This window comes from Pimephales promelas, chromosome 25, assembly GCF_988280905.1.
Source record: "Pimephales promelas chromosome 25, fPimPro1.hap1.1, whole genome shotgun sequence".
Classification (NCBI taxonomy): domain Eukaryota; kingdom Metazoa; phylum Chordata; class Actinopteri; order Cypriniformes; family Leuciscidae; genus Pimephales; species Pimephales promelas.
Window position 1 is genome coordinate 18,156,254 of NC_142793.1, and position 26,592 is coordinate 18,182,845.

A 26,592-nucleotide genomic window follows, 5' to 3' on the forward strand; every position below is an offset into this window, starting at 1 on the left:
TATATATATTAGGGCAAAATAAAAGTTTGTGTTACATAATATAAATTTTGTATAACAAACTTCACACACATGTATATATTTAAAAAAAATGTGTTACTAATATATAAAATATTAATATTTATATTTAATATAAATCATGTAAAAATATATATCAAGTATATAAATGCAAAAATTTCTTAAATATATGCATGCGTGTGTATTTATATATACAAAATAATTATACATCCACATATATTATGTAAACACAAACTTTTATTTTGGATACGATAATCGCGATTAATCGTTGCCCAGCCCTAAATATATATATACTGTATATTTATAAAAGAATAATATATATATATATATATATATATATATATATATATATATATATATATATATATATATAAAGCCCAGTTTAAAAACCTCTGGTCTAAACACAGACATCATGAAGTACTTATATATGGGTTATAATGAAAATCGTGTCTTCTCCAGCACACAAACAGAAGAAGGTGGACCTAATGCAGCCTTGTAACACAGAGTATCCCAGCTTCATGTACGACACGTCCATCAGAGAGACCAACAGCATCATTAAATGTGGCCGCTGTCAGAAGTAAGTCCATCTATCAGATTGTCCTCAGGTTGGTGGGTTTGTACCAGTAATAATTTGTCAATTCATCTCTGTTTCAGGATGTTTGTCCTACAGCAGGTTCCTAACAGTAACCTGATCGTGCTGGTGGTCCAGGCTGACTGCGACTGCTCCCGACAGTACGCTCCCATCACACTCATGCCCAAAGAAGTCAAATATATCCTTCCATGATGATTGCCTTGTCTTTGAAATGTTGTTTTGGTTTAGCTTTGTTTGAAACTGAAGTCTTCTTAACTTCTTTGAACATAATGCCACGGTTAAGTGCAACAGGATGAAGTCTCAGAAGATTCGCAGACGACCCGAGTCTTGTCACGCATACCATCCTCACGTAAGCCACCCTGTTCATACAGTTCATAAATGAGGCGGAATATATAGGCCTGTAATATATAGTGGCAGATCTGGATGTCGTTTGGCAAATACATAATTTTCCGACAGTATATATGTATTCCCCAATCACAGGCAAGTACAAATGACCATTTTATTGTATTGTGTTCTTGCAGGAAAATGCCAAGGATTGTGGTGGAGCATGCAGTATAGCAGTATCTATCACACTGTACTTCATATGTCTGGCTATCTCATTGACCCTCCGCTGAATGATACACACTGGACCCAAGGCACTCCAAACAGGACACTTTTGATTATCAACTGTGGATCTCAAAGATGAGGAATTCAACCATTAACAGGTTTACATAGAATTTATTACAATTTAAATGGATAGTTTGACCAAAAATGAAAGTAATAGCGCTTTGGAATTGAAGACTAATGACGACCGAATTAAGTGAACTATGGGGCGGTGATGGCGCAGTGAATAAGACGCATGCCTTTGGTGTGAAAGACCCAGGTTCGAATCCACTGTGAAACACCAATGTGTCCCTGAGCAAGACACTTTACCCCTAGTTGCTCCAGAGGTGTGCGACTTCTGGCATATATGGCAATTGTAAGACGCTTTGGATAAAAGCGTCAGCTAAATGAATAAATGTAAATCTAAACTATCCCTTACACAGTAGTTCTGCCCCCTACTGGACTCACCATGACACTGCACAGATGATAGTTTTCTCAGTGGGAGCGACAGCGAGAGATATAATCTTAGATTGTCTCGTGTAACTTGATGTTATACATCAGTTCTGCTATTCTTTTATAATATGTTTAGGAATATAATGAATGTTTTAAAGCAAATATAGAGCAGTCACAGCTAAACTGCTGTTTGTTTTCATGATGGTTGCTACTTAACGTTTTTCATTGAGCCATTTTATGAAACTCTGTAATGAAAAGCAATTAATATACGTTCTGTAAGATGGATACAGTTTAATATTTTTTTTAAAAAACAGACTTATGTGTGTATTTTAGTATCTGTATGTTTATTGATACAATACCAATATAGTTTTTAAATATGGCTTGACAATGGTGGAAATGTTTTACGTGAATAGAGAAAATAACGAATGACGATGGACTTGGTGTTTGTGTGATTAAAAAGTACAGTAAGTGTGAATAATTTTTGAACTCAGAAATGTATCAATTGTTTAACGTGTTTCTATACACACACACAGATTTACACAAGGGAAGTGACCTTAACAAGCCTATACACCACATAAGCCCATTTTTATGTTTTAAATATATATACACACACACTTTATTTTATTATTTAATATAAAAACAGATTAATAACACACATGAAACACCAATAAAGGCCAGAGACATTATTTATTGAACACTGACTTTTCTGACAAATAAATATGACAATAAGAGCACTGATGTCCAATATATTCCCCACTGAAGTGCCAATAACTTTAAAAAGGTTAATTGATTCCTAACAAATGTTACTGGTTTTAGACCATTTTAATTTTTTAGCATGTTTGCCAACACTGAAAAATTAACCAACATTACATTGCAGCTCAAAGTTGAATTGTATGAATATCCTTTATCACAAGTACAAAGTGACAGAAAGCCTTCTTTTCCCCCAAGAGAATCACAGGAACCGGATTCCAGCCCCAAACTGCACTCCATCACATATCCTGTGATACAAAACGCATCAGCACATTATATCATAAATTCGAGAGAGAAGAGAAAAGTGTATAAGTGATTGATAGATTGTGTGTGAATGTCTAATTGTCTACCTGTCACCGCTCTGGACACCCATGGGAATGCAATAGTTGAGCTCCAGACGAGCGATGTTCCCCAGACGCAACACAATGCCCGCTCCATAAGACCAGCGGATGCACTCGGCCAGTTTGCTCAGGTGTGCCCTCGGCCCTTCCCCTAGAGGATGATTTAAAGTACAGCAACAAACGTAAGTCAAACAAAGCATCTTTCAAGAAATAAAAAGAAGAAAATTTGCCCTTTAAACCATTATTTATCTTACCATAGTTGAGGTTACACAAGTTTCCGGCATTGAAGAAGAAATGTGTCCTGAAGAGGTCTCCAAATCCGCCTCGGCCTGGCCTGAATGGAAGAGGGGTGTACAGATGAACCCCCCCAGCCCAATACGCCTCCCCACCGAGGTAATCGCCTGTCACCAAAGTGAGAAACAAGACCTTAGTCATGAATATATATATATATATATATATATATATATATGAATATACCCTTTGTCAGGGTCAGAGTCATTTACCTTCGCTCTGAGGGCCAATGCTGTACATGCTGAAGCCCCTCACGCTGGTTGGACCACCCAAATAGAACCTAAATGCACCAAAACCACCATTACTTTGAATGTTTGTGGGTCTTTTTTTTTACCAATGACAGAGGGAATTTGCTAACCTGTCAGCAATGCAGGACGGCCTTTCTCCAAGGGGCAGCAACATACCACCCCACAGAGAGGTAGAGAGCACCTACAAGAGACGAAAATCAGCAAACGGAGCCTTGCCAGTGTTTAAAAAAAAAATCAATAAACCAGTGGTGTTATCGTTAATTAAAGCTCAAAACATTTAAGTTGATTAAATTACTAAATTAGAAAACATGTTAATTGTAATAAAATAAATATTAACTTAAACTAAAAATATATATAAAAATCAAATTTCTAATTTTCGTTTAGAGTAAGCCCTCTAAAAGTTTTTAAAACAACCAGATAAACCAGTGTTTTATTGTTAACTAAGACTATTAAACATTTACTTTAATTGAAATAATTTTAATGTTAAATGGAATAAAATAAAACATTAAAAAAAGATTTTTAGTTAGTAGTTAAAACTAAGCAGACATTTAAAGGGATAATTCACCCAAAAGTGGAAATTTTATCATCACTTACTCGGCCTCAAGTTGGTCCAAACCTGTATGCATTTCTTTCTTCTGTTAAACGCAAATGAAGATATTATGAGGAATGTTGGTAATGAAACAGTTGATGGACCCCATAGTAGAAAAAAAAATACTATGGAATTCAATGGCTACCATCGAAATCATTAACTTTCTGGTTACCAACATTCTTCAAAATATCTTCATTTGTGTTTAACAGAGGAAAGAAACTCATAAAGGTTTAGAATAACATAAGGGTAAGTAAATGATGACCGAATTTTCATTTTTGGGTGAACTATCCCTTTAAATTCAATCACAAGCTACTAAAATGATAAAAACAACAAAAATATAAAAATAAAAACTAATTCAAAATATTGTTAAATACTAAATATATTTCTAAATACTATAGTATATTAATGATAATAAAACGGTAAAATTATATTAAGTTAGTTGCCAAAAAATATTTCAAAATTTCATTTGGTTTAGTACTAAAATTATTAAAACAAAATAATCAATAATAAAAACACAAAATTACTCAAATAAAATCTAAAAATAAAGACTCATTCACAATATTACTGAATACTTTAAGTTATACTAAATACGTACAATAGTAGATTAATGATACTAAATTAACACGGCAACAAACAGACACAAGCAATAGTTTTTCCAAAGCATCTTACCGAGTCCCAAAAGAGAGTCTTGTTGAGCTGAATTTCAAAGTCTTCCTTCAGGAATCTGACATCTCCTCCAGTGTAACCTGCCAGTTCCTGACAGACCATAAAAAAAATAGTAAATAATGACAGTATTTTCATTTTTGGATGGACTATTCCTTTCATTTACAATGATAGCAAACAAACCTGGTTGATCTTCAGTAAGGCACCTTTTCTTGGAAGGATAGTAGAATTGCGTGTGTCGATGACCATTGCGTGCTGTGAGGAAAACATCATATTCAAAATCAGATATGAAATATCAATGAGTGTAATAACAAAGCCAAGATATAGAGAAGGCACATACAGAAAGTGAGGACTTCAGGGAATGGCCACTCTCCTCTCTGACAGTGAACGAGGCCGTGCGGGCCAAACAACCCAGCTCTCTCCACACACCCTCCCATTTCAAAGTGTGATTTGTCCTCCAGATAGGGAACTGGGGATCATTGATCAAACAATGGACTCAATTAGATCATTTCTTACATATCTACTAAAACTTTAAAATCTACTAAAATTATATTGGTTTGAAAAAAACATAAGCGCCTTAATATAAATAAATGATTAAAATAAAGTCCATTACACTGAACTCTGTGGAGACCCCTCGGTCCGTTTCTCTGAGTGAACTCCATGGGAACTGCCCCGTGACTTTGTACAAGTTAATGGAGAAGCTGAAAGAGTAAGAGAAAGAAATGTTCTTGACTTTATAGTGCCCCGATTATGCTATTTTAATGGTTCCTAATTTTGTTTTTGGAGATCTCCTACAAATTCAATATCCAATAAATATTATGAATTTTCTCATAAAATACATTGCAGCAAACCTAGATAGAATTACTGATGATTCTATATTACACACTACATGAAAGTTGATATCTGAAACTGGAAATTTAATGACTAACTGAAATGACTGACTTGGGCAACATGACATTTCTAACAAAAGCAAATGTAATTGTAAAAAGAAATACAAATGCCAAGAAACATACTTCCGTTCAAAGTGTCCAGGCTGGGGCTTGAAGAATGACAGGCCATATGATGTTTCCTTAGTCCCATAAGAGAACTGAAAAGTCAGCTTCTCAGCACGGCCAAAAACATTGGGCAATTTCAAACCCAGCACCTGAGATGAGAACCAGAACAACACTTGTAAATAACCTCAGTTTATCATATTAGCAGTTATGATGCAGATTGTCAGTAGCTCACCATGCTTCCCTCGTTGTTCCCAACCATAGTGTTGTAACTTCCCGTCATTCTTCTCAGCTCCTTCACTTCAAATGTCACATCAAGTCCATTAGGCAGCGCATCAGTACCTAATGTTTTTTTTAAAAATCAGACTTTAATGAATCACTTTGCTCATTGTTTATTTACTATTTGTTGTTTGCAGAATTGTTGTACCTTCAGCAGTGTCAATGACAACTTCCACATGTCTGAATATCCCCAGGCGCAAAAGTTTCTGTCTGGCCTCATGGGACTTCTTCATTACCTGTAACAAATTTGTAAATATAAACACAATTTAGTTCAAATTTGTGTATATATATATATATATATATATATATACACACAGTATATATAAATACTCACATCAATCAAGTTGTTGGCACGGAAAACATCTGCAATCTCATACGTTAAAAAGTCTTCCTTTGTTCTTCCGAGGCCATCAATGTGTACATGTTGTACTACAACCTAAACAATTGAAAGATACATATGAAAACCTCATATGAATTTAGGCATATGCAAACACTGGATAGACCAAACACATAGAGATCAATCTTACATCTTTATTTTCCAGAACTTCCTGTTTCTCCTCATGCTCTGGTTCCCCCAGGTCCATGTCATCTGCTTGAACCCCCAGTTCAGGTCCTTGCATAGGAAGGGGGTCCAGACTCTGGGTCAACAGATATGTAGCAGTGAGTTATAGTGTTACAGACCTATTATGTTATTTTTTTAAGCATACTCAAAGAATCTGATTTCTCTAACAAATTATCTTAGGATCACATACAGTATGCAAAGCGGCAAGAATTGTGCATATAAAGGCTAGTATTGACAGATATTTGACAGTTAACTTAATCAATGTCGATTGATAAGTTACATGACTCAGTGTATAGTGAGAATGACCGTTTATATGTGCAAAATTGATTTACAATCTTACCGACAATAAATATGGATCAATGTGTAGTACAAAGCGTCATCCTGAACTCGGCCTGTCATTCAAAGACTCTGTTCAGAGGTCATTGCTTTAGGGTTTCCGACAACTTTGAAACAAATGCACTTACCCTGGCATGCACGGTCCCCATGTTTAAACGCCTGTTTACATTCAAACGTCCAAAATATGATAATGAACAGAGTTCAATCTAAAACAGGACAATCTGCGGTCTGACTCTAGCACACTACGACAAACTCCCGGCGGCCGCCATGACACTTGGTAACCACGCCCATCGGGAATGATGGTTGGCTGAGAAGGACAGTACAAAGACGTCATGTTCGTCACTATTTTTTCCTTTAAAACAATATGACAAATTGCAGTTTATGTGTCGAAATTAATCTTAATTAATCTGCACTACTTATCCGTTGGTATATATCCTTTTGAAAAAATGTTTTGTGAAATTTTTTTTCAGTAGGCTGGGCCAACACCTGACTGACAGCCTATTGCCACACCATATCCATGGGAACAGCGGAGCGTCCTCGACTGTGGCTACAAAGGTTGACTGGTTGGCAACAAAAGTTGTCGTCTTTAGTTTGGACACCGATAGTCTAAATACGAATTTAACACGAGAATGCGTCCGAGGTCAGCTGTGGAAAGTTGGGTTAGTATGAAGAGATTTTACTTTTATAATTTCTGGAAGAAAAATTGCTTAGTTTAAATACCAAGGAAATGGGTTCTCAGTCTTAGTCTTATGAGGCTACTGTTCCTTAATAATGACATTGTTCAAGTAATTTAAAAACGTTGTGGATTATAATATATTGTAATAGATATACAATAAAAAAGATGAAGGAAATAAAAAAGGAAACAAAAGCTATCTCAAAAAAGCTTTACTACTAGGGTGTAACCGGGGTGTAAAGTGTAACGATACCCTCAGCTCACTATTCGATACCACGATATGAACTGACGATATGGTATTATCGCGATACTCATGTAACGTAGACATGACATGTAACGTAAAAGGTTAACAATTGTTTTTTTATTGTTGATTAAATGCTATATTTGTTATTTCATTGGGTTTGAAAATGAACATGCTTGGACTTGTTGCTGGTAACCTAAATAAAATAAATTAAAATATTCATGATTCTGATGCTGAAGATCCAGAATTATTTTAGAAGAATATGCTTGCACTCTGTCACTGACTAGATATATTTAAATAATGTTGGCCACTTTTTACTGGTAACATAAGACATTCCCCCATTTCATTATTATACATTTATTTATCATCATTATTTATAGTAGCTTAATGTGTTACTGACATTAAAAATCTGTAAACCTGAATTTTTTCACCCACAGTAATTTTCATTTTGGGTGAACTATTCACAATACATGCCTCTATCTCCAATATACATATAGTTGCATTTTTGTATTGCGATATACTGTATTGTGACACAATATATTGTTACACCCCTACAGTATTTACCACAAAATGTTATATTGGTTATGTTCAGGTGTCACAGTCAGCAGAGAGGCCTCAAATCTCTGGCCATATAGATCTGAGGCCTGTAACACAAGGGCTCACCATCATCCCTAGAGCCAAGAGTGCATCTCGAACTTCCACAGGAGAATTCTCAAGGAGTGTCTCAAGTGTTTCAAGGAGAAACACTCTCAAATCTGACTCTGGTAGGGTTTATGCGGTTAATTTAGTTGTTTTTCATGTGTATTATTTTGGTAATGATGGAAAAGCATTTTGTTGAGGAGATTTTCTATTTCATTTCTTTCTTCTTTTTTTTACAGCCTCTTCTGTGCAGTCAGTGGCAGATGAAAACCTTTCTTTGGTGGACATTGAGAACATACTCTTGGAGAGACTCAAAGACAGAAAAGATGACTTGAAGGTTGCATTTGAAGCCTTTGACCAAGAAGGGAACAAAACTGTCACCAAAGGAGAGTTGAGACGTGTCATTGAAGGCTTTCTGGTTCCGCTCACCGAGTCTCAGTTTGAGGGTCTGTTGGCTGAGGTGTGTTTGTTTAGAATTACAACAGTCACCACTTTCAGTGCACTTATTGTTATTTTGTTTTACTAAGGCAGTGATTTTTCATCTTCATTTTTCATTTCAACTTCATGAATATATTTATATTAGATTGACTTAAGAGAAAATGGAACAATTCCCTATATGAAGTTTCTCAGAAGATACTGCAAGGTTTCATCTTCTGTGGGCAGGTAATATATGCTTTTGTAGATATTTTCTCAATTATTGTATTTACTTAATTTATACTCTGCTGAAAAAAAAAAAAGTAAAGTCTCATTACCCCTCCAAGGCTGCATTTATTTGATCAAAATACAGTAAAAAAGTATATTCTGAAATATTAACAATTTTAACAAATTTACTCCATTCTTCAGTGTCGCACTGAAGATTTGATGCTCAAATCACATTTGCGTGTTATTATCAATATTATTTGAACTGTTATTTTTTTTCAGGATTCTTTAATGAATATAAAGTTCAAAAGAACAGAATTTTGTAACATTATGAATGTATTTACTCACTTTTGATCAATTCTTTGATCAAAAACCTGACACCAAACTTTTAAATGGTAGTGTATAATATTTCTTTATATATAATCTCTTAACAGAATCCCACCCAGAAGTGAAAGTCACAGAAACTTGTCACTTGGAGAACTACAGTGTCGTCTGAAAGATATGGTGCGGGTGATATGGTATACATTTCATTTAAGTATTTACCTGTAGATGCTAGCGTGTAATATCCACGATTATCATCATTTCAGATCGGAGGCAATTTGAAAAACATCACCAGGGCTTTTCGGCTGTTTGACTTCAACAGTGATGGACAGATACAGCAACATGAGCTGCGTAAAGTGCTAGAAGGATACTGCTTTCCCATGACTCAGCTGGAATTTTACAGGTCCTGGTGGTCACAACTCTTGATGTGTTAGCCTATTGTTTTTCCTGGAATACTAAACATTTTGTGTCTATGTCTTTCCTCCAGACTATGGTCACATTACAACATGAATAATGCTGACACAATATCTTACAAGGAGTTTCTTGAGCAGCTTGGTGTTGACTGTGAAAACTATAGAAAAATTGCACCAGATTCTATACAACTGGGTACCGTTATTCAAAATAAAATATGTAATATAAAAGTGACAGTAATAAATTATTGATTCTTTCAAATGTATGCTTAGATTTATGCAATATATGTAAATAGTTTTTCTTCTTTGTTTTCAGCGCTGAATTGGGATGCTGTCAGTCGCACTACAACAAGACCTAAAAGTAAGACAAGCGTAAGGTCTTTTTCGGGCAAATCCAGGGACACCTTGGATGAAGTCCAGACCAGGTTTTTGAGTAAAGTGAGTATGACGGATTATTTTTCATCTCAAATGAGCATTTCATTAAAATCAGTTTTCTACTTTGATTGATTTACAGATCAAGACAAATCATAGCCTTGTTGAAAAAGCTCTGCAGGCATTTGATATCACAGACAGTGGGTTTGTCTCCCAAGAGAATCTCAGATCTGTCCTCAGTAATTTCCTCTTTCCCATGGATGATATTATATTCAAAGAGTTATTAAACAGGTATGAGATTTTAACAAGTCGTTTATGTATTTACCTGATTGCAGTTCTGAAATTCATCTAGTGATCATTTACTGTGACAGATTTGGAGTGGGTAACACAGAGCCTGTGCAATGGAAAATATTTCTTGGATTGTTCAAAGATGACATAACTGCACAGTAAGTTGGCCATACAGTTATTGTTTGGGTCCTATCAATATTATTTATAACACACTGCTTTGATTACGCAAATATTTTGCAATGTCTCAGGAAAGATTCTGCTCCAGAATCAAGCAGTATTGAAGCAATTCTACCAAGACTTCGTCAACATGTTCTTAATCAGCGTCGTCTCACAGAAGCCTTTCTGGACTTTGATACAGTATGTTTTTTGATTCAGAAAAAAAACTAATTGTGCTTTAAATCGTAACTATTCAGAATAATGATCATTGTTTCTGCAGAACAGAACAGGTTTTATCAGTAGAGATGAACTATACAGGGTCCTGGAGAGTCTGAATTGTCATCTGACCGATGAGCAATTCACAGCTCTTGTTGATGTCTTGGATGTGGAACATACAGATGTCATAAATTACCAACAATTCCTGGACTTCCTCCAAAACAAAAGGCCAATCATGGTATTATAACATTTGACATTATTTTGAGGACAATTCAGCTCATTTTAATTTACCCAATTCTCATTACTGCAAAATTCATATATATATATATATATATATATATATATATATATGTGTGTGTGTGTGTGTGTGTGTGTGTATTTGGGTTACATTTTAACCTTAAATAAAAACAAACAAAAAAAAACAAATATTGAAATATTTAAATTAGGACCCTTTGGATTGTTTGCATTGTGACAATTTTTAGGACAATTAAGCTAATTTTACCCTATTCTCATTACTGCAAAATACTACAAATATTTCCCATTCTGATCACTGTATAACATAAAAAAATTAAGATGCATTTTTTTAAAACTCCCATAGATTATTAAAAAAAATACAATGAAGTAAAACGATATATTGCAATGAGAATCATTACAAAATACTAAGAGAGACACACTAAGAGAGCCATACTGTAATACAGATTGATGGGTACAGTGGGTCCTAATGTCCTAAAAAGTGTCCAAAATAGTGAATTGGTTTTTCTTTATGCAAAATACAATTTCTTAATATTTTTCATGACAGGTTTTGACAGATTCTCCCATACAGAAGTGATTCGCACATTTAAAATGAATCTAAAAATAACCCCTGTTCTGTGCATGAATTCTTGCAGACACCCAAACGCAATAAAAAGTCTCCATCATGGGTAAACACATTGCCTTCCACAGCAACAACAACATGGAACACAGTAAGTAACTTGCAAAGTAACTTTACAGTCTTTTTATACTAGTTCTTTTACATACATGATTTCCACAGGTAGAGGGAATTTTGAAGGAGAAGCTCTCTGAGAACCATGACATGTTAATCGAATCTATCACCAACACAACCCAAAACCAGAGTGACATCATCCCACCAGAAGACCTGAGGAGATTGATCCAACAATACGGACTGCCACTGTCTGAATCCCACTTCAGCAAGTGAGTCTCACTTTTCTTGCCTCAGGCTTACCTCTGGATACTGACTAATTTCTCCTATTTGCTGTCAAGGCTCTGTGAACCATTTCTGGGGGGTGGGGGTGTAAACTACAAGATGTTTTTGACAAGCTTGGGTGTTCCAGAAAAGAATGAAGGCATCAGAATGAGTGAGAGGTCTGTATAGTCAATGAACATGAGAAGTAATATACATGCAACACCCTATCCTGATGAGGAATCTCATATGATAAATGTTTTTTTGGTATACTACAGGAAGGAAAGGGAACATGAAGCCAGCATGTTGAACATAAAAGCACAAGCAGTAAAAGATGTTGTCCTGAGGAAACTCAAAGACAGCTGTCAGAGGTGTGGGATGACCCTTCAGGACTATCTGATGTCCAGCAGGAAAAGCTCAACAGCAGCGCTCACTCTGAGAGATTTTTGTAAGGTATGGCCTGAGATCTGCTCACACTTTTTGTTTATAATTTGGTTAAACTCATTAGAGGTAGTATAATTTTGATTGCAACATTCATGCAATATCTTCTGTGTTACATATCTTCTGTGTTTCTATCTTCGTTAATATCTTCTGTGTTTCTGTCGCTTCTGTGTTCGAATCAACTGTGTATTATAATTTTGTATATAATTTTTAATTATTGTAAGTATACCATCAACCTGTCCAGGGACTGCAGGCGGAAACTAGCATTTTTTTTGCTATAACCTGGCACATGTCATCTCTTCTTTCTTAGATTAATGATTTTTTGTGCATTGTCCCTGATCAAATAAATAAATTCATTCATTCATTCATCTGAAACAATGGGTTCTTTACATTTATTCATGTCATTCTTGATTTAAGATTCTGGATGATTGTGGTATTTTCCTGGAGGGATCCCAGTTTCAGACGCTTATTGAGTCTCTTGGTTTTAATTTGGGTCCGATTTCTGTTACTGAATTTGTGGCCAAATTTGAAGGTTTGATATTTCACAACACACAAACTGTTTTCTTAACACAAACACAATGGCACAAATTGGTAAAACGTAATTTTTTTCTCATTTCTTTTCACCACAGAAGTAACAATACCAGAAAAGGACAAAGAAAGACAGACAAAAAATGTGCAAACTTCCACACTTTTGACTGCAGAGGATTGTCTAGGTCAGCTCAAAAAGAGGATCAAGGAATATCATGGGGTATCGAAGCAACAGATCATTCTACTTATTTACTTAAATAATCTTTTTACTTATAAAGTAAAATAAACAGTATGTTTTTGTACATGTATACATATTTGTAATGCAATGAATTTCATAAAAAAGTGTCTAAATACATATTAGGCCACTCTATATTTACTCTTTCTCATGTTAGGCTAAGTACTTACACTATTTAAGTTGTGGCAGAATATGTCCCACTGCTTAAGACATTTTTACCTCGCTTTCGTTTGCAGGATGCTCTGACCGCTTTCCGTTTCATGGACAAGAACCGAGATGGTATAGTTAATCGGAATGACTTCAGGACTCTGTTTGACAGCCTGATGTTTGTAACCCTAGAGCGAGAATATCGGAGATTGCTCGAACTGTTGGACCTTACGCCTGGCACCACACTCAACTACACCGAGTTCTACAACAAAGTCCTCTCTAGTGGCAAGATGAAATCACATCAAAATGATAACACCTTGTAAGAACCTGGAATTAATCCTTATATTTATCTTAGCTGTTTTTGTAAAGCTAACAGCTCAAGAATTCATGTTTTTCAGACTTGATAAAGCATGTGACCAAGTTCATGACTATCTAGCAGCCATTGCAGACAAAAGATCTTCAGAGCTCTCAAAGGTAATCTCCATCCTGTCCTGCTTACTAAAAGGGCACTTTTTGGTAGCGATGAAACACTGCTTCATAAAGCTTCGATACCTTTATGAATCTTTTGTTTCGAATCAGTGGGTTGGAGCGTGTATCAAACTGCCAAAGTCATGTGATTCAGTAAATGCGGCTTCATTACATTATTACTGTTAGAGATCAGGTAAAACCTATAGACACTTCACTGTCAATACTTTCAATACTTCACCGCCGATCTGTGTGAACCATGGGTGTGAACCAATTCACTGAGGATTCACATGTTCCCAGCAGCGAACCATTGAACAAGTGTCTATAGGTTTTACCTGATCTCTGATCAGTTTTATACATTTTTAGACATTAAATGAGACATTGGTTTAATTAAAAGGAATAATTCAGCTGTTTAGCTGAGCAATGGAACAAACAACAAGCCCTGAAAATACTAACTAAAGAACACTTACATTATACTGACACTTAATATTTAATCTTAAATGATGATTACTTTATTGCATTTGATAGATTTTACTTTCAATAACTTAAAATTTGTGTTGCATTTACACTGTTCTGACCAGCAGGGGTCACCAGCATGTTGCGCTTCAAAACAGTGAATCATTTGCGAAGCAATTGGTTCAATTGATTCGAAGCGAGTCTCCCATCATTATTTTTAGTGCTATGTGACAGCTGTCTTGGATAGCTTGTAGCATAATGCAAAGCATATAGCAATGTGTGGAAAGTGTAGAAATCAGTGTAGAAATGTATTATTAACAGTCAGGGGTTGGTTATAGCATAGCAAAGATGTGTTTATTTTTAGCAAGATAAACTGAGCGGTATTTGACTGATATGAGCTCAAAATGGCGGCTCCCGTGAGGAGAACTCTCCATGTAAAAACGTTTTTATAACATAAAAATTAGGTAAAAATGAATGAGTGCTCCTTTAAACTAAACTTTGCACTTAATAATTGTGTTGACAGGTCTTTTGCCAGTTGGGTGACGATAGTGAAAGCATCATGACCAAAAATGATCTAAAGCAGATGCTTTTTAAATATTCCATGCCTATCACACCAAATGAGTTTGAAAAACTGTGGTGCAGGTAAGCAGCATACTTGTGTGTACATTATATTTCACTTTAATGTGTGTATGAGTTCCTCAATGCATTTAACAGCTGATCCAGAATCAGTACTAAAATACATAAATGGCAAAATTAAAACATTTCAGATGTCTAATATCTGCTGTAAATAAAACTAAAAAAAACTCTCCCACAGATATGATGAGGAGGGGAAGGGCTTCCTCACTCAGACAGAGTTTTTAAGAAAGCTTAAAGCCACATCGGATGAAGACAGTCAGTCGGACGCTTTACAGGAACAACTCACAGAGACGGTGATTTCCACAACACCTGATCTAGAGGTTATGCTACAAAATCTTAGGTAAGAATGGTCTCTCTAATGGCGGATAAACACTCTCCTCATACATAGTGTCACATGAATCTATCTGTGTTTGAAGGAAGTGGATCGGGAGTGACTTTGAGAGTGTGAGCGGAAGCCTTGTGGTTCTGGATAAAAACAAAGATGGTTACGTGACTGTGACAGACTTGCTCTCTCTCCTGCACAGAAATGGCTTTCAACTGACAGAAACACAGCTCACATGTCTACTAAACCTGTAACCCTCCATTACAGACATGTTCATTTCAAAATGTGATAAGTGTTGTCAGCCACTGCATTATTCTTCTTCTGTGCTCTTGATTTTTCAGCCTTGGCTTCGATGCTTGTCTGAAGGAGCTGCCTTACCTCGATTTCCTTAAACATCTCACTGGACCTCCAGTCTCAAGTGGGACTACAGTTGACCCTCCTCAAACTATGGGTTCTCCAGAACCAGTGGAGGATGTTGAGGAGCTGAGCCCAGACAAAGCCATACAGAGAGTCAAAGAGCTGATTACTGCTTCCTCAGATACTCTATACAAGGTACAGACTATTTATGAAATATATTAATATTGCTAGAGATGTTTTAATTGGATAAATTCTGCAAAAAAAAAAAAAAGCTGTGTGAAAAATTTCTTCTTGATTTAAAGGAATAGGTACTAAATCTGTATGAATGGTTTTATTTATTTAAATTAAAAGATATTTTACAATAATATATATGTATACATATTTGTGTTTTTAATTCAGTATGCATTAAATATATAAATTATAATGTTGCAGAAGATTTCTGTTGCAATCAAATTGTGTTACTGTGAACTTTCTATTCAGACTCCTGATGTATTATGGTTTCTAAAAATATTAACATTGAAATAATAAGAAAATGTTTCTTGAGTGCCAAACAGGGTTATTAAAGTTAAAATAAAACTAAAACCATGAAAAACATTTTTGTTGCTTGAAATAATATAATATATAATATTACAGTTTAGTGTAAAAACCATACACGTATATTATTTCAGCTAGTTGTCAAGGCAACATTTCTCATTTTCATATAGTTGAACTAAATTTACTAAAACTACAAAAAAAATGAAATAATAAAAAATAATAAAATAAAACTAATAATTTTTTTTAAATATATTAAAAATATTAAAAACTTTAATAGTATCTAAATGACAATAAAATTGACACCAAAAGTAGCATTTTCTTAATGATCATGTGACACTGAAGACTGGAGTAATGGTTGCTCAAAATTCAGCTAGAATGAAATTGTAATAATATTTCACAATATAACTGTAGCTTGTCGATCAAATAAATGCAGGATTGATGAGCATAAGAGACTTCTTTTAAAAACACTGATAATTCGTGCTGATCTGATGTATTATTTTTTTAAAAACTACGTTACTTTTTTTTTTAAATCATTGAAAAACTGCTCCTGTGTTTTACTTGTCTAGGCCTTCTCTGCATTTGATAAGACTGGAGATGGTATGATACCGCAAACAGAGTTTCGGCAAGTGCTGGACCATTTCTGCATGCGTCTCTCAGATGTGCATTTCAGGAGGTTGCTGTCTGAAATGAGATTGAGTGAAGGAGAGGAGATTATGGTTGACTGGAAGAATTTCCTCCAAGTCTTCAACCTCCACACTCAAGAGGTCAGAAATTGTTTTATGGTCGCGTTTTGACTTTTTTCACTCTATCAAATCACCATAATGTAGAATGGTCTTAGTTGCATATGGCGTATATTAAAATGGCTATTCCTTATAACAGACAGCAGATGAATGGCTGAAGAAAATCCACAAGATGCGTTTTCCTAATCAGACCCGACCTTTAGTCATCTCTGACATTTTGAGGCGGATACAGGAGGTTGTGTCGGCCCGCATGTACACTATAACAAAGGAGATAGCAGACGTTGACTACGCCAATATAAACATGATCTCCAAAACGGACTTTAAGACCATTTGTGATCGTCACTTCATGAGGCTTACCGACGACCAGGTAATTTCCAGTACACTCTCAAATACTATAAAGGTTTAAAGTACAAGTGCACATCCAATGCATTTAAGTGCACGCCTTCCACAGTAATGCCATAGAAGAACCATTTGGGTTCCCCAAAAGAATTTTTCAGTGAAAAGAAGAGCATTTAAAAAAAATATTAAGAACCTTTTTTTGCAATGGAAAGTTTCTTTATGGAACAATAGCTGCCAATAAAGAACCTTTATTTAAGAGTGTACCACATGAACATCTTTAATAGTTCCTTCAATTGCTTGAAACACAATCAACTCTTTCAGTTTCAAAGCCTGTGGAAAATGCTACCAGTTAATGGCTTTGGAAACCTGAAATATCGAGAGTTCCTGAAAAAGTTCAGTGGAGAACAGAAAGGCCTGGAAAAGGTTGCTAAATCGTTACCAGCTTCAGCAAGATCAACACTGGAGAGACCAGCATCCCTCAGACGCCCCAAAACAGCACCTTGCACCTTTACACGCTCTACGGTACAGTGCATTACTTGCTTCATTTGCTGATATTGGTTGTTTACTTTCTCCAAGTGTCTCCAGTGTCATTTGTATCTCGCAGCCATCAGTCTCCGAGCGGCTTCAGAGGCCCTCCACGGCGGGCAGATGGTCCACGCCACTGCTGAACTGTGAGGATGTGGAGATGAAGGTGCGTTCCAGGATCCAGGACTGTTGGAGGCACATTCAGAGGAGATGCAGGCAGGCGGACCCTGACAGAACAGGGGAGATAGATGTGGATATATTCCTAGGTACATGTTTGAGGCCTAATTTATATCCATTTATCGTTCACAGCACATTTCAACCATGCAATACTCAGTCATAAAAAATATTTTGCAATGAATGATTATTATTGAATTATAATGATTTTATATCAATATAAGATAATTAAATTTAATAAACAAACTTTAATAAATGTATATAATATAAATATATCATGATATATATAAAATGTGCTAAAAATATATATTATACATAATTTGTATAATTATTATACAATTATTTAATTTTTTTTTAATCAACTAAAAAATCATGGTAAAGTCATGAAATTATTTTATTTTCCTGAATTAACTTAATTTTTATCAGTGAATCCATCTGAATTATAATGATTTTATATAATATAGTATGTATGTATTTTTCAATATAACAAAATACAATTTTAAAATATATGAATGAATAAAATAGATGCATTTAAACTAATTTTCCTTAATGGTTGATTAGCAAATCCATATTTATATAATTATAAATAACATGAAATATATTATATATCCTTTTTTTTGTATTTTCATTGATATAAAATTCTATAATTGTTATTTTATAATCATATATATATATACATATATATACTTATACAACTGTATAAGTGTATATAGAGTATATATGCATACACTTTTTTAATATATTATATATAATTAATTTGTCAAAAAGTGCAGGACCCCTAATAATAATAAATGGCAAATGACAATGGAAACATTGTCATATATTGTCACAATGTTGTTTGTAAATGGTGAATTTGAACTGATGCTTTGCAGAGATACTCCAGGGCCTCCATATTGAGCTGAGTCCACTTGAGTTTGAGCTGCTGGCTGTCAAATATGACATCAAAAACAGCGGACGTCTCTCTTACCCGGACTTCCTACGGCACTTTGTGCTCATGTTCAGCCCTCAGGTCAACACTTCATCCAACAGACTCAAACTGCAGCTCCCCACGACACCAGTGAGTTCACTGCAATGCCAATGCCATCTTGATTGGTTATAGGCCAGCTGTAGTTCATCCAGCATTTTCTGACTTCCTCCTTTAGATGAATCCCAGTTCACTTAGTGGTCAGTGTGTTGAAGCCATGCTGAGAATCTCCAGGCCTATCCAGCTCATCTGGAGGCAGATGAGGCAAAAATTCACCTCCCTTGACAAAGAACGCACTGGAAAGATCTCTCTTCAGGACTTTAGAAAGGTACAAGGCACTATTTTGTGCTTAAAAACAGTCCACGTCCTGTATTTAATTATGCATCTTTTGGATTGTTGTTTTTCAGGTTCTGAGACAGTACAGCGTGAATCTTTCAGAGGAAGAATTCTTTCATTTCACATCTTTTTTTGACGGTAACCTTTCTGGGAGGATTTCATACAATGATTTTCTGCGCATTTTCCTAAAATGAGATCACTTTCTTTTGTCTATTAGTTTTGAGTGCCATATTACACTGCTTTAGCTGCACTGATGTCACAAATGTTTTCATTAAACAAAATAAACTGATTATTGTGATCCTTTATTTCTGTTGTTTTTATTCATATAGAAAGATATAATAATCATAAAAATATAATATTTTTAATATTTTTTTTATTTTTAATAAAACTTTTTTTTTTTTGAAAGTGCTTAAAAAATAATCATTGCGTTCAAGATCACTAATGTTTTCACTAGCAATGTCCCACATAATGTTTTTCCCTGTGTTCCTTGTGATTGCAACACTCTGTTTCGCAATATTAGAGCATTGCCAGATCGGTGCTCACGACTGACCAATCACTTTCTAGCACCTGCACTGCGTAACCTCAGGGATTCATACAGTGTGTTGAAAAACATGCAGGCGTCTGCTAAAGAATGGAATATCTCTTTTGCCGGCTGTGGATTTCTGATGGCTTACTACTGTGGAGTATATAGCTGTTTATTCGAACGGGCCCAGTTTCTTCTTAAGGGAGTGACAAAGATTTGTGGGGCTTCATCTGGTGCTCTGATGGGTGCAGTGATAGCATGCCAAATGTCTCCAGGTACGTTTCAACAATAATTTGTGGTTTATAAAGATAAAAAAAAGTTGTGTGGAAGGCACTTTTCATGGATGAGTCACATTTTACACACACAAACACAAACAAATAATATTGAATGGGCTAGTAGTTTTAAAATCCAAATATACAAATCATAAAGGATAGAAACACACGCCCATGTTACACATTTTGATTATTTTTATATTGATTCGAATTTGTGGTAATAAAGGATATTCCATTTTGAAGCCAAATGCTGTGAAAATCTGCTGGAAATGTCCCGAGAGGCTCGGAAAGGCACTCTGGGTGCTGTGCATCCCTCCTTCAACCTACTGAAGATAGTACGAAACATCTTAGGCAGAGACCTGCCCGAGGACGCCCACCTGCTTGCCAGTGGACGGCTGTATGTGTCACTCACTCGAGTGTCAGATGGGACTAATGTGTTGGTGTCTGAGTTTGACAGTAAAGAAGATCTCATTCAGGTGAACTCAACTACCTTGTTGTTAAAATGGCTTTTGTTTCCTGATGATAAGTATTCATGACATGAGGATTGATAATTTACAATTTGCTCCCTGTCTGCAGGCTCTGATTTGTAGCTGCTTTTATCCACTGTATTGTGGTGTGATGCCTCCAAGCTATCATGGAATAGTACGTAGCCAAACACAGACTTTTGATTGTAATTTTGTGATAAAATTGCTTGCAGTTTTTCAATTAAATGTGTACTCGTTCATTTTTTATTAGTTTTAATGTTTTGCTTGGCCTTATTATCTTGATACTGAAACCTAGCGGTGTGAATGCAGTATCTCGCATAAGAAAATGTTGTGTCCCATTGTATAACTGAATAAAAAAATAAAATAGTAACTGCGACTTTTGTAAGTCTCACAATTGTAATTACGTGATATAAACTCGCAATTCTGAGAAATAGGCTAATGTCAGTCTAAATATTTTTTCCCCTCAGAATTTGACTTAAGTCAAAATTGCAAATTTAGCCTATACCTCACAATTCGAATAAAAGGTCAGAATTGCGAGATGTAAACTCTCAATAAAACGTCTCGGGTTACGAATGTAATAACTGTTCTCTAAGGGGAACGAGACATGCGTCCTACCTCCAGACTTCTGTCTGAAGGAGTACTTTTCAAGTTTTATCCATTTTTCCCCATTTTATCTGCTTTTCAGAGGTATGTAGACGGAGCATTGAGTGATAACATGCCTTTCTCTAGTCTGAGAGAAACAATCACAATCTCCCCTTTTTCTGGAGAGAGCGACATCAGTCCTTACGGCAACCCGTTTAACTTCCATGAAATATACTACAATAACGTCAGCATCCATGTCAACTTCATCAATGCACAAAGAGTGGTTATTGCATTTTTCCCTCCAGAACCAGAGGTAGCCTACATTTTTTTAATTTATGTTTAATTATCTTGGTACATTTTCAAATCCATACCACGCCAACGTACCCTTTTGGTATTTCATAAGGTCTTGGCTGAGATGTGTCAAAATGGATATAAGGATGCTTTCCTTTTTTTACAAGAATATAGTGAGTAGATTACAGTCTTCCTTGATATTTAGGGTAATTGTGTGTGTAGCTGTTTATATCCAATTTTGTTTTGCTTTCCAGAATTCCTGACGCTCAGGTCGCCATTATCAGGATTATGGAATCATATTCCAACATCTAAGAAATATATCAGTGAAAACATGCCAACAGTGACTGGGAATTCTAAAAGTTTCCTTCCAGAATCCATCAAAAAGGGTGAGACAACAAATAACTGACATCTGACACCATGAACTCATAAATCCGGAACGTTATACATGGATAAATTGATCTATTTTTCACCCCATTTAGTGTTTTGCAAGTCTAGCATGATGGAGAATGAAGAAATACGATGTCTTTTCTCAGTGAAACTGGTTTCTTGTCTAATGTGGTGTATTCTGCCGGTGGAGATGGTGTACATCATGCTTCTAAGGTATATGTCAAAAACAAGTAAATATTCAAGTGTTTTCATTTTATTCTAAGACTGTGACTGGAATTTAGACTTGCTGAGTGGACTCCAGAGCTGTGTAAGATGACAATGGGAATGATTGGACGAATATGGAAGAGAGCTTTCTTAAGAAGGTTTGAAAGATATTACATAGCCTATACAAATAATCAAAATATTAAGTGTGATGGATATAAATAAGAATTTTCTGCCTTCAGGTATTTACATTCACAGAGATGTCCAACTCTTCAAGACCCCTCATCTTCAAACTAAACTCACTGACCTGCACGAATTACTATTTAGAATAAATTTAGAAGAAAAAAAAATATCAATACCTTTTTGAATGATTTAATGTAATCACAGCACTTAAATGGCCTAAAACTATGAAAGTAAAATAATGTCAAATGTTTTTGAAACAAAAAGCATGTTGAATTGCACCAGTTGAAAAAAAAATGCATTGCGTTAACCATGCTTGCATTTTAATCCATTGTAGGCTTGCATTTTTATGGGCTGAAATTCAACATGGTTGAATATTTAAGCTGTGAATATTTCATTTAAAAACATTTCAAACACATTTTCATTATTAAAAATTCAATAATCCATATCCAAACAAATGTGCATCAATCGGAGTGTCTGTAGATTAAAACAGTGAAAGATCGTGTGGCTGGCCAAACGCCACGAGACGCGCTCCAATACGGGCAAAGGAGCGAATAATATGATAAGTCACGTCATAACACAGAGATTAACAGATATCAAGGTAGGTAGAGATGTAATTTTTAATTTATAATCGCTGAATTTAATTTATAATTGTAATTGGGTTGTATTTAATAATGCTATATTTAAACAAAATTGTCTTTGCCATTATGTAAAACCCAGCCATCAATTTAGTATTCCGTCATAAATTTAGTATCTTGCTAGTCGTCAAATTCCTTCAGACGAGGCTACTGCACTGTTCTTTGGTATTATTGCCATTTATCTCTCAGCAGTTTATTCAGCCTACTAAAAAAAATCTCTTTAATTGACTTCCATTCAGAAAGAAAAGTTAAAATCAGAGATAAAACCATAGAAAGTAAAAGAAAGGATAAAACAACCTTACGTCCAACATCTGGAAGATCCTAGGGGAGGAGCTCTGTGCTGCCATTCGTTTTGGCCAATCAGAGTGCAATACAGTCCGAACGGGCAGGCCAATCAAATCGCGGGATTTGTGTCTAGTCTCGGCATGTTCTCCCTGCTTCTAACCGGGTCCACGTGTACGCAGAGGTATGTGCTGCTAACAGTGCTATTGTGTGCAAATATGAAGTTTTACCATGTTAATAAGCGTTTGTTTTTGTCGAAGTGGTTTACAATGTAGTGTTATGTCAGTTATGTATTGTTATTAAACGTAAACGCTACAAATTACGTTGTTTCTTTGCTAAAAGATTAGCTAGCCATTGCTAAATGACCATCTACTCCTTTCATATTTTTTATACAGTCAAATATGCAGTTAATGTTGATCGTGCATCTCAATTTACTTACTTGGTAACTGCATAATTTATTATGATTGCTCTATTCTTGATCTATTTGTCATTTAGTTTTTTAGGAGAGAGATTTCATGTCATGATTCTCAACTTAATATGTAGGCTACATCCTCCACAAATGTTGATTGACACAGTAACTTCTTTTTTGACAGCTGTTAAACTACATGCTCACATAATGTCTGCTTTACCCTGGAAATACTTCACCAGTCACGGTGTGGACCAAAACATCTTGTCAGTCTCAAACAAAGAAACAACCACTATTTCTAATCAAGCTAAAAGATGTAGACGATGGAAAAAGAAGAAAATAAAAGATTCCACTTATGAATTGTCATGTGACCAGAAAAGAGGAAAGAAAAGAAAGTCAGATGAGCTTCTGGAAAACAAGATGGGGAGTATTGACCATGGAGATGTTTTGGAATCTATATCTGAACAGTCAAATCATGTGCAATTCAAAAGGCCTAGATTAACCCCTCATACACTGATGAGTGAAGCTGAGTCTGCACTACCTCTCACTGATAGATGGGAAGTGGACAGTGGCTTTTCATCTGAAACCAGCCCTCCCACTAGTGGCAGGAGTTCACCATGTGTGGGAATAGACCACTCTAGGCTAGTAGCTCTGGACTGTGAAATGGTCGGCACTGGACTTGGTGGTCGGTGTAGTGAAGTGGCACGCTGTAGTATTGTAAATTATTATGGTAGTGTTATATATGATAAATATATTTTACCTCGGCATCCAGTCACAGACTACCGCACAAGATGGAGTGGCATTAGGAAACATCATTTAGCACATGCAGTGCCTTTTGAGGATGCTCAAAATGAGGTGAGATGACCCTCTTTAAACCACTGTATTCTGTTCTTGTGGGCTTATTAGGTCTGCTTTATTTTTATTTTATTTTTTACTTTTTTTTGGTGTGTGTGTAGGTGGGTTTACAATGTGTAGTAGTTTTGATTGTTTTGATGTAGTAGTTTTGATGGATTTTTTTTTTCCTGCTGGCTCATTGAGGCCAGTAGTTCAGATTTTGAATTGCCTTGTCTATAGTTTCACTGGTTAAACCACAAAAATGTAAAAAACAAAGGAAGTGGAATGGATATATAATATTGTTAAATTAAGTTAAAGCTATTATTAATACAATTAATAGTATAAATTCTAGGGTTGTAGCGGTTCTCTGTAAAAAAATCTAACCGCACCATTTTAGTAATTTAGTAACTTTTAGTTAAAATAGTTTAAATAAAAAACCTTTTTAATTTATTATTCATATTTTATGTATACATTATTCATACTTATCTATGTTCTATTTATATTGGATTTATTATTGTTTCCTTTTTACAATTTACGGCAGCTGTTTTAAAATATATTTTATATTTATTTCTAAAAAATATAGTACATTTTAAGTTTAAAAAGGTTTACATATTTGTATAGTTACATTATTGCTTTTCAATATAGCCTAGTTGTAGCTGGAAATTATACTTTTCAGCTTTAATGTAACTCCATAACATCATTGTTGAGCCCTGCTTATAAACTGCTACTAAATTTCATTGAATATGACTGAAATAACACCATGCGCTCTTTTTTTCCCCTAGATTGCCAGCATCCTCAAAGAGAAGATTATTGTTGGCCATGCCTTATTTAATGACTTCCTGGTTCTTGACATCTCCGTCCCGCCACGAATGATTAGGGATACCTCTTCCTGTAGCTTGCTGCGAAAGTTGTATAATTCTGCTGAAAAATGCAAAATCTCTTTAAAGAAACTGGCTCAGACTCTTCTTAATAGGACCATACAGGTAAGATCAGGTCATTTTAATTAGATAAAATGGGGACATCAAGCTTGGTGTGTATATATACATTTTCTCTTTACTTGCTGCTTGTTGACAAACTGGATATTTTTCTCAGACTGGCAGGATGGGTCACTGCTCTGTAGAGGATTCTCGTGCTGCCATGGACCTGTACAAGCTGGTTGGGGATGAGTGGGAAAAAAGCATCCTGTCATGGGTTTCTAACACGGACCGTAATTCAAACCCCAACAGCTCCCTAAAGCACTACATGGAAGACCAGTACTGGCCAGAAAGTTCGATGGTGGAAGACCAGAACCAAACGGAAAGTTCGATGGTGGAAGATGAGTACTGGACGGAAAGTTTGATGGTGGAAGACGAGTACTGGACGGAAAGTTTGATGGTGGAAGATGAGTACTAGACGGAAAGTTTATGGACGGCAGTGTCCAAGACCTAGGATAACGATGCCAACCTCAATCCCAGGAATCGTCTTTGTTCTTTAATGTTATTTAAACCTCAAACTTGACATGTTAACATTCAGTAAGGAAAGGTGGAAGTGTAATTTGTAGAACTGTAATATTGCACTTGGAAAAACGTATTTAATAACTTAAACTTTGACTGTAAAAGTTGATGATGTTCGTAAAGGGATTTTAAAGTTAATAACAGTTTTTGAATCTACACAGTCTGTATTTTAGGGATTAACTCCATTGTGAGTTTCTCATTTGTATGATCAATGTTAACAACCTGTTATGATATCAATGATATCTGTGATTATGCTTTCTGTGAAGTTGCAGATAGCATTATTGTTATATTGACAATGCTCTTCATCCTGAAAACACTTTCATGTCAAAAGTTTAAATACAAAAATGTCTAAATAAAGATTATGGATATGAAATGACTTCTTTTTCACTAGCGAACCAAGGTTAGTCGAAAAAGCACTGCCGCTTTTAAACAAAGAAATTACTGTCGGTCAATGTGGCGAAATTGAACACAAGTGAAATCTGCATGTGGAACTTTTTTGCACGAAATTCCATATTTACTTTAGAAATAGTCAGATTTCACTCAAGAATATATACAATGTATGTGACTGCATTAAATGTCTTTTGGGTTGGAGATTATCTCCATGCATCAGGTTTGTTTTTGTTGAATGTTGTGGCTTTGAGATCTAGCTTTTTATGACTTTGTATGTAACATGAATAGAATTTAACATAAACGCAATTTAACTCTAAATCTATAATATTGGTGGCTTGTGACGTCAACTCCTTAGGATTATAATGTAGGCCTTCAAAATCATTTGATTTTAGAGGTAGTGTTAATATTTCTCTTCAAGTAGATGGTTCAGAACTCCCAAAGATTACTTGATAAAAGTAGTTTAAATTGTAAATGGTCACAGACAACCCCAAAGCAATAATGCTCCTAATTCAGTTTTTGCCATCCTGTGCTTCACACTGCCATAAATGACTTTTCAGTGGTCACTTGTGCCGTCTGATTTGGCGATGTAAACGATTATACA

General features: G+C 35.3%; 5 protein-coding genes across 6 annotated transcripts in view; 4 read left to right on the plus strand and 1 right to left on the minus strand.

The window, feature by feature from the left end:
- The window catches only part of cacna2d4b (calcium voltage-gated channel auxiliary subunit alpha2delta 4b), a 32,586-nt gene extending 30,466 nt beyond the window's left edge, over positions 1 to 2,120 (plus strand). Inside the window, exons 36-39 of the mRNA XM_089127410.1 lie at positions 475 to 592; positions 670 to 785; positions 874 to 956; positions 1,129 to 2,120. Coding sequence (XP_088983536.1) covers positions 475 to 592; positions 670 to 785; positions 874 to 956; positions 1,129 to 1,221 — 410 coding nt within the window. The 3' untranslated portion in view covers positions 1,222 to 2,120. The remainder of the gene's footprint in view (positions 1 to 474; positions 593 to 669; positions 786 to 873; positions 957 to 1,128) is intronic.
- Positions 2,121 to 2,310: 190 nt separating this feature from the next.
- samm50 (SAMM50 sorting and assembly machinery component) lies at positions 2,311 to 6,982 on the minus strand. The gene is made up of 15 exons (XM_039646908.2): positions 6,822 to 6,982; positions 6,323 to 6,433; positions 6,130 to 6,231; positions 5,944 to 6,031; positions 5,752 to 5,858; positions 5,538 to 5,668; positions 5,138 to 5,225; positions 4,865 to 4,993; positions 4,708 to 4,779; positions 4,531 to 4,617; positions 3,383 to 3,453; positions 3,237 to 3,304; positions 2,988 to 3,134; positions 2,743 to 2,884; positions 2,311 to 2,640 (listed from the first exon to the last, which is right to left on the minus strand). The coding sequence occupies exons 1-15, from the start codon at positions 6,840 to 6,842 to the stop codon at positions 2,595 to 2,597; spliced, it is 1,410 nt and encodes a 469-aa protein (XP_039502842.1). The 5' UTR covers positions 6,843 to 6,982; the 3' UTR covers positions 2,311 to 2,594.
- A 241-nt stretch (positions 6,983 to 7,223) lies between these two features.
- efcab6 (EF-hand calcium binding domain 6) lies at positions 7,224 to 19,332 on the plus strand. Its single transcript, XM_039695177.2, has 31 exons — positions 7,224 to 7,352; positions 8,200 to 8,371; positions 8,486 to 8,706; positions 8,830 to 8,909; positions 9,320 to 9,389; positions 9,473 to 9,609; positions 9,694 to 9,812; positions 9,933 to 10,054; positions 10,131 to 10,279; positions 10,360 to 10,434; positions 10,525 to 10,633; positions 10,713 to 10,886; positions 11,536 to 11,610; positions 11,679 to 11,839; positions 11,909 to 12,010; positions 12,107 to 12,281; positions 12,687 to 12,801; positions 12,899 to 13,017; positions 13,269 to 13,498; positions 13,578 to 13,653; positions 14,624 to 14,742; positions 14,915 to 15,076; positions 15,153 to 15,308; positions 15,400 to 15,610; positions 16,516 to 16,713; positions 16,829 to 17,056; positions 17,350 to 17,550; positions 17,633 to 17,819; positions 18,600 to 18,784; positions 18,870 to 19,019; positions 19,099 to 19,332. The coding sequence occupies exons 1-31, from the start codon at positions 7,323 to 7,325 to the stop codon at positions 19,219 to 19,221; spliced, it is 4,431 nt and encodes a 1,476-aa protein (XP_039551111.2). The 5' UTR covers positions 7,224 to 7,322; the 3' UTR covers positions 19,222 to 19,332.
- Positions 19,333 to 19,561: 229 nt separating this feature from the next.
- LOC120459100 (patatin-like phospholipase domain-containing protein 2) lies at positions 19,562 to 22,841 on the plus strand. Of its 2 annotated transcripts, none has more exons than XM_089127706.1 (8): positions 19,562 to 19,825; positions 20,066 to 20,298; positions 20,399 to 20,464; positions 20,993 to 21,202; positions 21,293 to 21,566; positions 21,660 to 21,780; positions 21,849 to 21,929; positions 22,011 to 22,841. In XM_089127706.1, exons 1-5 carry the CDS (start codon positions 19,639 to 19,641, stop codon positions 21,359 to 21,361), a joined length of 765 nt encoding a protein of 254 aa, XP_088983832.1. In that variant the 5' UTR covers positions 19,562 to 19,638; the 3' UTR covers positions 21,362 to 21,566; positions 21,660 to 21,780; positions 21,849 to 21,929; positions 22,011 to 22,841. The 2 variants fall into 2 exon arrangements, with proteins under 2 accessions (XP_088983832.1, XP_088983831.1); XM_089127705.1 differs by having other exon boundaries at positions 19,715 to 19,825; positions 20,049 to 20,298.
- A 101-nt stretch (positions 22,842 to 22,942) lies between these two features.
- Positions 22,943 to 25,977, plus strand: isg20 (interferon stimulated exonuclease gene). Its single transcript, XM_039647040.2, has 4 exons — positions 22,943 to 23,052; positions 23,462 to 24,129; positions 24,891 to 25,091; positions 25,201 to 25,977. Exons 2-4 carry the CDS (start codon positions 23,485 to 23,487, stop codon positions 25,498 to 25,500), a joined length of 1,146 nt encoding a protein of 381 aa, XP_039502974.2. The 5' UTR covers positions 22,943 to 23,052; positions 23,462 to 23,484; the 3' UTR covers positions 25,501 to 25,977.
- Positions 25,978 to 26,592: the final 615 nt, after the last annotated feature.